The sequence below is a fragment of the Cyprinus carpio genome, chromosome B10 (genome assembly GCF_018340385.1).
Source record: "Cyprinus carpio isolate SPL01 chromosome B10, ASM1834038v1, whole genome shotgun sequence".
NCBI classification, from domain to species: Eukaryota; Metazoa; Chordata; class Actinopteri; order Cypriniformes; family Cyprinidae; genus Cyprinus; species Cyprinus carpio.
This window is the reverse complement of record NC_056606.1, coordinates 11,583,102-11,598,735: the sequence shown is the minus strand read 5'-3', so window position 1 is coordinate 11,598,735 and position 15,634 is coordinate 11,583,102. Positions and strand designations below refer to the sequence as shown.

The 15,634-nt window shown below is 37.8% G+C and overlaps 1 protein-coding gene across 2 annotated transcripts in view; it reads right to left on the bottom strand.

The window, feature by feature from the left end:
• gbe1a (glucan (1,4-alpha-), branching enzyme 1a) overlaps positions 1-13,784 on the bottom strand; it is a 146,373-nt gene extending 132,589 nt beyond the window's left edge. Inside the window, exons 1-2 of one of the 2 annotated variants that reach the window (XM_042732506.1) lie at positions 13,532-13,784; positions 257-426 (exon numbers count right to left, since the gene is read on the bottom strand). In XM_042732506.1, coding sequence (XP_042588440.1) covers positions 257-426; positions 13,532-13,629 — 268 coding nt within the window. In that variant the 5' untranslated portion in view covers positions 13,630-13,784. The remainder of the gene's footprint in view (positions 1-256; positions 427-13,531) is intronic. The other variant, XM_042732507.1, reaches the window with a different exon arrangement.
• Positions 13,785-15,634: the final 1,850 nt, after the last annotated feature.

The window sequence follows — 15,634 nt, the reverse complement described above, 5'->3', positions numbered from 1 at the left end:
AGACTACTTGTAAACAATCCAGACAAGCACACAATTGGCAGCACACATCATTACGGCTTAATAAATCACTCAATGCAAACCCCGCAGATTCCCCGCCCTGCAAACGCGAAGAGCATTTCAAGCATTAGCGGCCTAAAATTAAAGCCTGTTTCCTTGGAAACAATAAACCGCTTGTACTTTGATTCATAGATCTGTCCATTAAGAAGGGTCTGTGTCTGGATGTAACAGACAGAGGTCTCTGCATGGTGACGCTTACTGAAATCCCCAGTCAGGAAGACGGCCTCCGCTCCCGGTGCCCATTCCCTAAGGACCAGACCGTTGTCGGATCGCCGCTGAATTCCGAAGGACCTGTAGCTCAGTGTGAAGTAATCAAAGGCCCCTTCCGCCTCCTCCAGCTGTGCCAGACGCTCGGCAAACCGCTTGTATCTGAAGTCACGACAGAGATAGAGAGCGGGACAGAAATATACAAAGAGAAAATACAAATCAAAGACATTCCAGACCCAAGCTTCATTTCTCTCCCTTCCACGAACCAGAGTTCAGACAGTTGTTCTCCTCAGTTCACACAAAAAGATCACTCATATTCAACTTTCCCTGTCAGCTTTTCATTACAGAAAAAACAAACAAACAAACAAAAAAAAACTTTTATTTGAAAGTTATATTGCGCAGTAGATCTGGCTAATGAGTCACAGGTGCAGAAATACACACATGACTCTTTTCAACAAAGTTTGTCGTACTGAAACACGAGCGCTAACATACAGTGATTAAAAAAAGAATTTGCAATCTTTAGAAAGGCTTTTCAAAGGAATTCCTCGCCCTTCTGTTCCTTCAATCTTACTGCTTTCACCAAAAAGACATGATACATTTGATACACATCTCAGACTGATGTTATTTAGTGATGACAGTCTAGAAAGTGGATCAAATTCAGAGTGTATGGACATGTGTTCACAGATTTAAAGTGAAAAGAGTAAATGTTGAATAAATTAAACCCTCTGAATAAAATCTCTAACTGATGTTAAAACACTGTATTTTAATGTCTGCTTGAAATGTGTGAAATACTCAGGAAAAAGAAAAAGAAAACATCAGTCTGCTGATCAAATCTCATTTGTAGCTTGACATTTTTAGTTTATTTAGCTTGAATACCCCAGTCAAGTATTCTGCCATTTTTTTTTAAAGCAAAACACTGTTCGCACTCCACTGAAAATTGAGCAGGGATCTGTGTCCTCCTCCGTTCTGTTAATTGACGTTTCTACCTGATAGATTATAACTGTGCTAATGCTTAATGGCACACTGTCTTTGGTTAAGTGATTTAATGCAAGTCCTTATTTTGAAGAGTTGGAATAATATTTTTTTGTGAACTTCTCACTTCATACTGTTACAGAAGACAAATTTATCTCAAATGATAAAATAGGGAGTTAACTGATTTGGAAAAGAATTTTGAGAATTTTAGGCAATACCCAATAGCTTTGCACATCCATAACTGAGCATTAAAACAATCACAAAATAAAAATTAAACTACAACAAAAATCAACAAAAAAAAATACATAAATTTATTACAAATATCCAAAAAAATATAATTCCTAAATTATTAGTACAATAATTAAATTTTATTTATTAAACACAAATAATTATACTCATGTCATTCCAAACTTTTCAGAACACAAATTAAGATATTTTGATGAAATCCAAGAGCTTTCTGACCCCGCATAGACAGCAGTTCTGCACAATTAATCGCTAAAAGACTGCGATCTTGATTCAGACAGCCATGCGATCTACTTTCTAAATGACAACAATTCACCCGTGTCTATTAAACATTTGAAAAAGTATTAATGGAAAATCCAAATCTGCGTTTGCACTGCCACTGACACAGAGAGAGCTGTTACAGTGTTTACGTAACAGCTTCACAAACTATTCAACCACACAGTATAATTTCTGTCTTACAGTCATTCATATTATCACAGAAATACTGGGATACAAGTTTATAGTTCGGAGATAAACACTGATGTCTATGGTAGCGATTAAAATCACCTCTAATAGACAGCAATGAAAGACAACACTGTTTCAACAGAAGTAGTAAGAAGCTATCTGAATTAGAACTTTATTCAACAATTTCTTCTCTTCCGTGTCAGTCTTTGCCGCGCTTTCACGACAGCACCACGACGTATGCATGTGGTGCTGCTGATGCAGAAGCCAGCGTTCTGATGTAGAACATCCTTCTCTTTTAGTTCATCATCTTTATACTGAACCACTGATGTCACTTGGACTATTTTAACAATGTCCTTATTACCTTTCTGGGCCTTGAATGTGTCAGTTGTGTTGCTGTCTATGCAGCATCAGATCTCATCAAAAATATCTTAATATGTGTTCCAAAGATGACTGAATGTTGAGTAAGTAATGACTGGATTTTCATTTTGGGTGAACTATCCCTTTAATGTTTTTGGCTTTCTTTTACCTTTTTAAATAACCAATAGGACAGCAGTTTTTCACTTTATACTGTATGCTATAAATAAAATATTTGAAGAAAAAATAGATCAGCATATTACTAGCAATACAATATATATGGTAAACTAAAGTAAAAATATATATAAAATATTATAAATATATTTATTAAAATATATTAGCTATTATACAGGTCCTTCTAAAAAAAATAGCATATTGTGATAAAAGTGCATTATTTTCCATAATGTAATGATAAAAATTAAACTTTCATATATTTTAGATTCATTGCACACCAACTGAAATATTTCAGGTCTTTTATTGTTTTAATACTGATGATTTTGGCATACAGCTAATGAAAACCCAAAATTCCTATCTCAAAAAATTAGGTTCTCTAAACGAGCTATTAACCTAATCATCTGAATCAACTAATTAACACCTGCAAAAGATTCCTGAGGCTTTTAAAAACTCCCAGCCTGGTTCATTACTCAAAACCGCAATCATGGGTAAGACTGCCGACCTGACAGCTGTCCAGAAGGCCATCATTGACACCCTCAAGCGAGAGGGTAAGACACAGAAAGAAATTTCTGAACGAATAGGCTGTTCCCAGAGTGCTGTATCATGGCACCTCAGTAGGAAGTCTGTGGGAAGGAAAAAGTGTGGCAAAAAACGCTGCACAACGAAAAGAGGTGACCGGACCCTGAGGAAGATTGTTGAGAAGGACCGATTCCAGACCTTGGGGGACCTGCGGAAGCAGTGGACTGAGTCTGGAGTAGAAACATCCAGAGCCACCGTGCACAGGCGTGTGCTTTTGAACCAGAAACAGCGGCAGAAGTGCCTGACCTGGGCTACAGAGAAGCAGCACTGGACTGTTGCTCAGTGGTCCAAAGTACTTTTTTCGGATGAAAGCAAATTTTGCATGTCATTCGGAAATCAAGGTGCCAGAGTCTGGAGGAAGACTGGGGAGAAGGAAATGCCAAAATGCCTGAAGTCCAGTGTCAAGTACCCACAGTCAGTGATGGTCTGGGGTGCCATGTCAGCTGCTGGTGTTGGTCCACTGTGTTTTATCAAGGGCAGGGTCAATGCAGCTAGCTATCAGGAGATTTTGGAGCACTTCATGCTTCCATCTGCTGAAAAAGCTTTGTGGAGATGAAGATTTCATTTTTCAGCACGACCTGGCACCTGCTCACAGTGCCCAAAACCACTGGTAAATGGTTTACTGACCATGGTATTACTGTGCTCAATTGGCCTGCCAACTCTCCTGACCTGAACCCCATAGAGAATCTGTGGGGATATTGTGAAGAGAAAGTTGAGAGACGCAAGACCCAACACTCTGGATGAGCTTAAGGCTGCTATCGAAGCATCCTGGGCCTCCATAACACCTCAGCAGTGCCACAGGCTGATTGCCTCCATCCCACGCCGCATTGAAGCAGTCATTTCTGCAAAAAGGATTCCCGACCAAGTATTGAGTGCATAACTGAACATAATTATTTGAAGGTTGACTTTTTTTGTATTAAAAACACTTTTCTTTTATTGGTCGGATGAAATATGCTAATTTTTTGAGATAGGAATTTCGGGTTTTCATGAGCTGTATGCCAAAATCATCAGTATTAAAACAATAAAAGACCTGAAATATTTCAATTGGTGTGCAATGAATCTAAAATATATTAAAGTTTAATTTTTATCATTACATTATGGAAAATAATGAACTTTTATCACAATATGCTAATTTTTTGAGAAGTTGTGTTTTTATGTACTGTATTATTTTGCTTTTAAAAATATAGAATTTTTTAAATAAATATACCTAAACAAAAAATATATAAAATATAAAATATAACACACTAAACAAATGCACACACACACAAACACAAGTGTGTACACAAAGAAAAACAAAAAACCAATTATGTAACAAATAAAAAATACCAACCAACCAACTAAAAATAATAAAAAAAAAAAAATTACCTGTCCTATTGCAAAACAAAAAATAAAACACAAAAAAAATAGATGACTATTCAACATATTGCCTGTGTTTGCCATTTTTCATGCTTGCCCATCCATTTTAAATGGTGTATAACTGAGGTAAAAGCATGCAAGACCTCTGAGCTTGAGCTGGTGTTTGAATGTAAAGAGTGTTGGGCCCAGCTGGGACTTCTGTGTGCATATTCATGGCAGTGTTAGGAATAATTACCGATGGGAACCGCTCATTTGGGTTCCTCTGGGAGTTTAAAGTGCTCATTAAAACTTGAGGAACAACAGGGTGATGGGTGCCGTCAAGTGGCCTCTCAAATGCTGCTCTTAATCACACACAGAGAAAGTGAGAGAGATGGGGAGAGAGCGAACAGACGGACAGACGAAAGGAAAACAGGCAGAATCTCTTCCTGACGATTTCCAGATAAAACACAAATGACCAAACCGCTCGACCGATTACCGGTTTGACAGTTAACAGCCCAGTCAAAGATGTACAGTCACAACCTGTCAGGTGAATAAGCAAAACTACTTGCCAAGCTTTCCTCGACGATCGAAAAAACCTGACGTTTATGGAAGAAGATGACAAAAGAAATTAAATTAATATTCCACAAAGCTGCAGAAAGAAAAAAAAAACAATCGAGCTTTGAAAGTGGTTATTTCAAGGCCTTAAGCCTTGAGTTAGCTCTGATGGGCCACACACTGAGATCCACAATGCTTTTTTCAGACGTCTATCAGCACGGCTGGATGTACGAAAGGGAAAATATGAACCCCGTGGAGCACACGGAGCAACTTAATCACCCCCTGAACAAATCTTTCAGCAGGCCGTCGCTTACTCAGTCCGGTGGTCAAACGGACTTGAGCTCTGAAAGAATCAGTGCTTAGCTCAGCCCTGCTGGAGGCGCCGAAGGGAGGGAGGGAATGCAGAAAACGCCACAGCCTGCCATTGCGGATATAATCACAAGCTTTCTCCCATTCTGTAATAACAATGATTCAAGGCGACCAGGAGCGGCCGCAAAGTGGTGTACGCTGCACCTCCGGTCAGTTTTAAAAGAGGCTACACTTGACCACTCGATCCTGTCCTCTTGAAAGCACGTTTTGGTGAATCGCTGCGCTCTTTGAGGGGGGACGCATCGGAGGGTGAGCGTGGGGAGCTCGAGAGAGATTGTTAGAGGAGCGAGGGCGCTCACGCACATCTCATCTTCTACGCTAACAGCCCCAGGGTGAGCTGACTCATCATGACACAGCGCTTTTCGCACGGATAGCTCACTTACATGTGGATGAAAACACACAGCAGCAAACACCTCTCATTTCCGCCCCTGGCATCCCTGCACGACCATAAAAGAGTCACAGAGGGTCTTTCACTGCATTAAAGGCTCTCTTGTGTACACCCAGAGGCGTCAAAACCCAAACTCAAAAGCGCAGTTTAGCTTTGGAGTGGAACGAGGTAAAGAGGGACTCCAGAGAAACAGGAAGTGCTGATGGTTTAATATCTGCAGTGTGAGATGGTAAGCTAAGCGGTAAAAGTGGCCATTTTTGTTAAGTATTATGTGTTTATTTTACTTCAGGGTACTTTGTTAAGACTACGATTTTTCAACTTTTTGTTACTCTGCTTTGAAAGCTTTTTAGTATGCTTTTCTAATTATTTGTATTGTTGGTAAGATTTCTAATTGTTTTGATGCTCTTATGGTTACTAACACTGTGTCTACACCGGACACGACAATTATCGTGTCGCACCGCAATGGCTAAAGTCTGTCTACGCTGGACGTGTCACATGACAAAACAACCATTACAAATCATTTGAACTTTGTGTCAGTATGTCATAAACAGAATGAGGCAGCAGTTTACTGTCGAAAATTTGTTGTGTCGTGTCGCGCCGCATCCAGTGTAGACAGCATTTCTGATATTTCGCAGACAACCGATGTCCTGCGATAATATTAGTCCTGTGTAAATTGGCATCTCTGTGATTTGGCCAGCATTTGGGGGGTCATATTTCATTTTTTGAGGTTTTTGTTTCCTGTGCGCCTTTTTATCAATCTTTGCAAAGAATGGAGCTGCGTTGGAGTGTTTTGATAGTATTTTGGGTGCTGTCATATCGCTATACTACACCACACAACTATACATTTTGCAGAAAGAGAAAGCCGAAAAGGTTTCAAGGTTCATGTGTTACAAATAAATCAAGTATAAAGCTTGAGATATTATTTTAACCTGGTCAAATGTAAATGACACAGGGCATGAAACTATATTAGTTTCTTTTTTTAAATCCATCTAACCGGACCATAGAATGGGACTCTCAAAGCCTCGACATCCGGGTATCCGGGAGATAAGTCAGTAAATTTGAGTTAAATCACAGGCTTCTCTTATCCTGTGAGAATGCACAACTCAAAATTCAGATGTGGGGGGGAAATTTCTAAATCATACAAGGTCCGCAGATAATACTAATCCCAAGCGAATAGGGCTTTAGTTGCCAAGGAGAGACAACAGTAAGAGCAAAGTATAAGATATGTGAAAAAAACAAGGAAAATATAACACATCTTAAATCCTTTTTAGAATATGTTTTAAAATATAACTTCAGAATCAGATTTTTTTCATTTTTAATCAAACTGCAATTGTCAAATTATGCAAAATCGTGAAAATACTATTTAATTTCTTTTTCTTCAGAATACATAAAATGCTAGTATTGAAATTAGACTTACAAAACAGTCTGCCATTCTAAAAACATTCAAAATGTCATTTCCAGCAGAGAATGCAACAAACAAGATAGCCAAAGTTAAAGAAGCACACTATTATGAATGAGAAAGCCAGAGACAGAGAGGGCAAGAAACTTCTTGCTGAACTTCTGCTGACACAAACCACATCTTAACCGTTAATTTAACCAATTAAAGAAGAAGGATGAGGACACAAGTCCTGTTTTTGTCTCCTGGATTTGCCATCAGGGACTAAGCCTTTGCCTGACTCATCAATTCTAAGAAAACAACCTTGTCTTTTAAAAAATACTGAGCTTCTTTTTTTAAGGTGATACACCTTGGAATTAAAACTCTTACTTGAGTTGTAGTTTAGTGGTTAGCACACATGCTCCAGATGCATTGATCTGGGGTGTTCACATGGGAGATGAGAGTTCATTTCTTTTGTAAAATTAAGACAATAAATGAGGCAAACAAACAAGTATAAGCTATAAAATGAATATGGCATGGTCTAAAAAGCTGGAAAAACCTTTCCTTTATTATGAGTCAGTTCATAAGAATTCAGCCTTTTTCTCAGTTTAAACTCTTGTCAGATTATGGAAATTTTGCATTACATCACTTGCTCACCAATGGATCCTCTGCAGTGAATGGGTGCCATCAGAATGAGAGTCCAAACAGCTGATAAAACATCACAATAATCCATAAATAACCCACATGACTCCAGTCCATAAATTAACATCTTGTAAAGCAAAAAGCTGAGTGTTTGTAATAAACATATTCTTTTAAAGACATTTTTAACTTCAAACTGTTGCTTCAGGCTAAAATAGTCCTCCATTTGTAATTTTGAAAAAGTTGTCTAATCTGAATCGGCAGAGAAACATGCACAGATCATGCAAACACACAGCTTTTCGTGTCTCAAGACAATAATTGAAGTCATGTCGTAGTTGATTCATTGTGGATTATTGTGATGTTGTGATGTAATGCTAAATTTGTTCTGATGACGAAACAAGCTGATCTATATATTGGATGGTCTGAGGGTGGGTAAATTTCAATTTTTGGGTGAACTCTTCTTTTGATAAAGTACAATAAACTAAAAAGAATTAAAAAAAATAAAAAATAAAAATAAAGCACCAAGGACCTTCCTGCTGTGTCTTATGTTTTCTATGATGCTGAAGGAAAAAAAGCAAAAAAACAAAAAAAGCAATCAGCCCTTGAAATGTCCAAGAGGGATTAAACAGCTGCCAATCAGGATGTAACTGCAGGAAGCTGATGATACAAAATCACTTGCCAAGTTATTATCTTATGACCAAATGCTATTTTCTTCAGCAAAGGGTGGAATGGTCCAGGTGAATCTTTACCTGGGGCTTCTTAAAAGCAACCGTAAAGACAAAGGGAAAATACAATCATGAATATTAATGGTGCGGTGCAGTGTGAGAGAGCTCAGCATCCATGACTTGATTATTGGTGTGAAGCGGCATACTGGTGAATGCCAGCATACTACTGGAGGGCTGCTGGCTTCCTTCAGTGTCTATCCCTGACCAGTGTTATGACTCCTTAAGCAAGAAACTCAAGTCCAAAAATTGCTCTGGGTTCATGCATTGTTATCAAATGTCTCTGTCATCCCTCACCCACGAATCCACCAAAGTGGTTTTCCAAATCATTGAGACTGCTCATCGCTCTACTGCATGTTAATAAAGTTTGGTTCCAGAAAAGAAAATTGGTCTCATGCTGTTCTTAACTTGTATGACTGTGTTCTTTCTTATTTGTCTTTGGAATATGAAACAATTGGAATAATGTTCCGCTCTCTCCATGCAAATGCAATGAATGAGGACAGCTGAAGCCTCTTAAGGGTCATGTAGAACTACAACTAAAGTTCCCACTACAGAATGAGATTAATAATAAATGAACCAACAATCTTAAAGACACACTGCAATAGCAGGTACTCGTGCAATGATCTCGCAGACAATCTGCCCTAGTATCTTCCCTAGTATCGCTCTAAGCACAACACGACTCCAACTTTCACCTGTAGCAAAACAGCATTAAAGGGTTAGTTCACCCAACAATTTTCAATAAAGCAAGGCAGGATGATGGAGAGTTCACATGTACAGTATGGAAGCCCATTGCAACTACATTAGTCAACATTTGAAGTGGATCAAACCTTTCATCAAAGTTGTCCTAAAACGTAAAAATGTGTTCTTGTCTTAGGACAACTTTGATGAACTTATTTGATCAACTTCAAATGTTGACTAGTTGTTTCTCACTGTATATCGCGATTTTTCTCATAATTGTAACTTTTATATCTCACAATGTGAAAATACATTTTGCATTGCAGCTTTTTTATAATTGCAATATTTAAATCTCACAATGTGACTATATCTTGCAATGCAACTTTATATCTCATAAATGTGATTTTGCTTCTTGTAAATGCAATATTTAAATCCCACAGTGTGAATTTAGATCTTGCAATGCAACTTTGATTCTAGTAATTGCAATATTTAAATCTCAAGTGACTTTACATCTTATACAGTAAATGGAATTTAATAAGTTGCGATTTGTTTTGTTTTTGTTGTTGTTTCTCGTAATTGCAACTTTTAAATCTCACAATGTGAATTTGTATCTTGCAATGCAACTTTTTATCTGACTTTTTTTTCTTGTAATTGCAATATTTAAATCTTACCGTAACTTTTTACATTTTACAACACAACCATTATTTCTCATATTTGTTACTTTATACATGTATGTCTCAATATGACTTTATTCTCCATTTAAATTTATCTCACAATTTTCTTTTTTACAGAAACATGCTCCCATATGTCATTTATGTTTGTGTGACTCTCAGCATCACCATTAAAACTAATATAACACAAAGCAAGGTTTGTGGTATCATTATTTATGTAGAATACATGAATTTATACATGAACCCTACTGAACCTCTAGATGAGTGAGGCTCTAGAATCACCCCTACAGCCCTCCCTATAAACAATGCAACATGCTAACACACAAACCCACCTTGTTTTAATCAATCTTTCAGAACATTTGAAATATAGAGGCTGTAAAATGATGAACAAGCTCACAGATAAACAACCACCACCTGCATTTCACAAATGTGTTTCACCAGAGGGAGAAAAACCGTGTGCGTGGCTTGACAGTGCTTGACAACGCTGCTACCTGTGCCTACTAACCAAGAGCTGCTCATAAATATCACAGACAGAGACCACCTCATAACCAATTCTGAGTCCCCATGGGCACCCGCAGAATGCCAGACTGCACGTGTTATAGTTTAATGAAAAAAAAAAAGAAAGGTTTTGCATGCGTACAGGAGTTCAGGAAGAAACCCGTTTATGCATTCCTCGCAAATTGGTGTATGCCATCTTATTCAAATCTTATACTCTAAATAACATTACTTTTGGTTTTTGTTTCCCACCCCATTTAAGCTCTGCGTTTATCCAGTCCCCTGGGTGCACCATTCTGAATAGAAATGAACCTTATCAAAAACATTGTCTGAGGAAGGGAATATTAAGAAGGCAAGAATAAATGAGGCAGCAAAAAATTAGTGCTTCTCTGTTGGCAGAAGGCAAAGGTGGTATGACATGTTTACTTATGAGAGGAAGGTGGTGGGGGGGGGGCACACACAATTACCAGGTTGGTCCCTAACAAATAGAATTCTGGACCAATTTTGTACAAAGGTCAGAGGTGGATTCAGACCTGGCTAATGAATAAAATGTAAACTTTGAGTATACGTATAATGATACCGCTACACCATATTTTTAACTCTCTACTTTATGTACAGTGAATATTATGACCGACAGGCTCTTTAAAAGTGCCAACAGCTTTATCTGCCCCCAAGAGGAAAGGGGCCATTATCAGTGATGAAGGCAATCAATCAAACTGATTCATTTCTGAAGCAATAAATACGGCACTGCACACAGGGCTGAAAGAGAGAGATATCAGGATGTAATGACTCTCACTAGGGTAGAAGCGTCATCAGCAGCACATCTACTGGTCCTCAGCAGTAACAAAAAACAGGAAAAAACTTCCATTTTCGCAGAGAAGTGACTGTCAATCCTTATTACAGTATTGCTGTTAATAATAATGATTTTCATTACAGTTTTTACTTGATTTTGTATGTGTTGCATACAGAAAGCATGGTCAGGATCCCAGGAAACTGTGTTGCATAACACAGGCTCAGAGCCTTTTCATTTAAACAAGAGCAGCCAGTGTGATATAATGAGTGGCGATGTCACACTGGAATTTGAAGTTTTTAACGTGTCGGTTGCGGTTGTCATCAGTGGCAAATCCTGTTATAGAGCAGCAGTGTTTTCTCCTGCACAACTCTCATCCACAGTCTGTTTTCCATTCCAGTGATACACAAAATAAAATGCATACAAAAACTTCCACTGACATAGAGCTGCAGCTTTGTAAAAAAAAAATAAAAAATTATATATATACTGTATATATACAGTATAAAATAACAACAACAAAACTTTCTGTGGAATTCAAAACCAGAGCTTTTTTCACTGAAAGTAAAAACTTACTTCCTATCTAGATGTCATTATTTTTTTACATTATATAAGTATGCATTAATTGTCAACTATTTTCCCCACAGATTTAAAATATTATTTGACATTTATTTCTTCTCATATTGACTTATTCTCATATTCCAGGATGGCAACCTGCTTATACACCTTGTCACATGAAATGATTATTATACACAAATGTAATAATCACCATTAAGATAAATGCACACATGACCAATATGACAACTAACAATAAGATAAACTTAATCTTAACTAAATCTTAAAAAAAAAAAAAAAAAAAAAAAACATTCATGCATAAAACCTTTCCTGAAATTTTGAGTGAGGATATGGATATTTTGAATGGCAAAGTGCATTTGCATACTTCACACAAGTATTTTTTCTAAGAAAGTTTACTGTCAAATTGTCGTCATGAACTGAAACCCCCTGTGACAATATTCTGCTGACAATGCCTGACTTAATTTTCACTTTCTGTCTCCCAGCCCCACAAAAACCATCCCAGACTCAGGCGCATGTGCCTATGCCTGCATGAGAGTTAGTGTGTGTGTGTGTGTGTGTGTGTGTGTGTGTGTGTGTGTGTGTGTGTGTGTGTGTGTGTGTGTGTCTGTCTGTCTGTCTGAGAAGCTCTAGACATTAAAGTGAATTTTAACAAGGTATGACGACTGGCTGGTGGTATAGGGGAAACCTGCCAAGCTCAGACGCTGTCTCTCTGTGTGCCATCTCACCCTGTTTTCACAAGCTCTGGCCAATTAGCTGCTTCCTCTGTCTGCTGGACTAGCTGACAGTCCCATATCTTCCACTATGAGTTCTATATGAACATTAATAATCAAAAAAGTCTGGAATTCATGACTGTCACAGTAAAGCTGCTCATGCTCACCGTATATGGCAAATGCTACTACATCAAATCCCAAATTATTATGGAACCGAGCGGAGACAATGAGATGGTGCCATGGGGATTCTAAGGTGAGGGATAGTCTAGTCAGGAAAGCCAAAGTTACACAATTTCATAAAATTTTGGTTCTTACAAGCAATAAATAGGAATACCTCATGCAAAAATGATAATTCAGTAATGCAGTATCAGCAAAACATGACAACAGACTTTAATCAAGGTATGCACCATACTGAATTTCACATAGATGAAAACAAGGCTGTGTGGGATAGACTTACGGTTCTTAACAATGGTTTTAAAGTTCTAAAAATACATCTGATTTTCCCAACTGAAAGTCTTTTTTTTAAAGTTCTATCAGCTAAACAGTTGCTACCCTGCTGAAAAATAGAAACCATAATGGTTTCCACTACCATTACAAACATTACCACCAACTATTAACCATTCTTTTTTTTTTTTTTTTATTAAAACCAATACTATCCACTTTATATATAGTGATTACAAATTCTGTGATGGTTTCTATTGTTTAATAGTCATTAAGCTAGAGTACAATTCATCGAACACACTGTACTTCTATCCCTCACAGCCTGGTTTTCATTCTTGTCAAAAATTAAACCCTGACTAAGTTCTGTACAGGTTTGGATTTAAATGAGAGCAAGTAAATGACAAACTGTACATCTGGTTTACTATCCACTAAAAGTATAAGCATACTTTAATTAATTAACATTTGGAGCATTTAGGCGTGGCAGCATTAATAGATAAACGCAAACAGCATAGATTTCTTTAATAGAGTGCGTAATACGTCGCGCCGAACACGCAGCACGTGAGAGACACACAGCTTTCTGATTGGATTAGCAGAGACCCGCGAGCTCCACCTGAGTGACGTACGATACTGAAGAAGACTACAGGCATGAATTACAGTTATCCAAACGCATAATTTTGATAACAAAACAAAACAGAAAATAGAGTAAATGAATAAAACGAAGAATAAACCCAAGTAAGCATTTGTTTAAACAAGGTGTGTTTACCTTCTGCGCAGTTCTCCCTCATAGTGTCGTATATACGAATCCGTCTGTAGAAACGCGCTGAGGTCTGGTAAACTCTCATCAGTGCTTGAATCCGACATTGCCGTGGCTCTCAGTTTTAATAGAAGCAATATATCATCTCTTGCTCAAAGGGGTCTGGTAGTCCGAACTTAAAGGAGGTTGGGAGTTTCTCTGGGAGTAGCAAACACACAACCAATCCACCTTGGCCTGTTGCGCAATCCAGTCAGCGCACAAAGCAGAACAGGCTTCCTTTCATATAAAACACACTCTTGGCTGGCAGCAAACTTGCCCTCGTTTCTCAGTGTTTGTGCTGTCATAAATACTTTCTTATTCTATTGCAATAAAGTTTTCACTGTGAAGTTGTTTAAAAAATATTATATAGAATCACTTTGTTTTTTAGCTTTGTAGTAGTTTTGACAGGTTTGGCGTTTATTTATTTTGTAAGGGGGGAATTAGCATAAGTAGTTTTTGGTATATAGTTTTTATTATTATTCATGTATAAAATGTCTTATATGTTATATGTATCATATAAATGATTTTAAAACATGAAGTTCATGGTTATGTTTATACAGTATGTCAACGACTTACAAACCGATTTCAAAATATGTGTACTTCTCCAACTAACCTCCAGAAATGGCAAGGCAAACTACTGTCGACTTAAACTATGCCGGCTCAACGCATTCATAACCTCCAGAAATGGCAAGGCAAACTACTGTCAGAATGATGTAGTATGTAGTACTTTAAAGCCCCATGGCATGCAAACTACTGTCAGAATGATGTAGTATGTAGTACTTTAAAGCCCCATGGCATGCCAAGATATTTTATTAATATACCAAAAGCTGCACATTTATGCTATAACTCATTACGGGAAAAAGTAAGGTAGTTAAGCTACTTTTTAAAAATGTGTTATACCTTTTTCTCATCGTAATGTAGTGCGTGCACAAACTCTGCCACTGGGTTTAATATTTTACCATAAAGAATTAGACTGCCCTCTTTTATTATTATTGTTATTATTATTATTTTATTTTTTGTAAATTAGAAAATATGATATTCCTTCTGCTACCATTTTTACTTACTGTACATTTACAGTCATACACCTACACATGCTCAAACAAGATCTACATAGAAAGTCAACAGAATATTTTCTCTGTGTCACACTCTAGACATTCTTCCGTGAGGTAAAACCTCAGTCCGCAGAAGTGTAATGCTGGAAATAAAAGCACACAAGTGTATGGCCAGCTCAACCACAAACTGGATTTGAGCTTATGAGATCATAAAGCCTGGGGTCATAGGTCATCCCGCTGTTTATTCAGCCCACACTGAGAATGATGGCAGCATCTGGATGAAAACGGCTTTAGGAACATAAAGAGTATTGTAGACAGTTCCTCCACATATTCTCAGAAGCACAGAATGGGGTTCAGCTCCATAATGCATCAAGAAGAAAAACTGTTCTGTTAAATGAAAAGGCACACATGTCTTTTGCTACAAGCATTCTGTAATCTTCAGGAGATATGATCAATGGATGAAACTGTATTGTTGCTCCAGGCTACAGACTCTTCATAGTCCTCAGCCAGGTAAGCCTTTATTCATGCTGCATGAATACCATAAATTAGTTGTAGTTGTCTTATATGTTATATATTTGTATAGGGTTGCTATTTAAAATGAAAAGAGAATCTTAAATCGATGTTGCTGTTGTGGCCCAAGACAAATATTATACCACATGTCCATATGCTTTTTTTTCTAGTTCCCTTCTGCCGTTTTGTATCTGAAGTGGCTCGCTCAAACTCTTTGGCCCCTAAATGAGGAAAAAAAAAGGGAAGTGCTGTGATTTGTCTATCCCAGGCCCCTGAGATCTACATTCTTACCTTTATTGTCTGCAATAACTTTGCCTGGAGGAGGCGAAGTATTTCCTGACTGTCTTTCTGAGACTTGGAAAGAAGAGTGAGTTATGATGTTATGAAGAATATGCACACAAAGCACCTCACTCTCCCATTTCTTGCTTTTTCTCTCGGCGGCATAGTTTTCCCTGGTGAAATGCAGCGAGAGGACAAGACGACAGCGCAAATTCCCTGGGTAGGGTTGCCG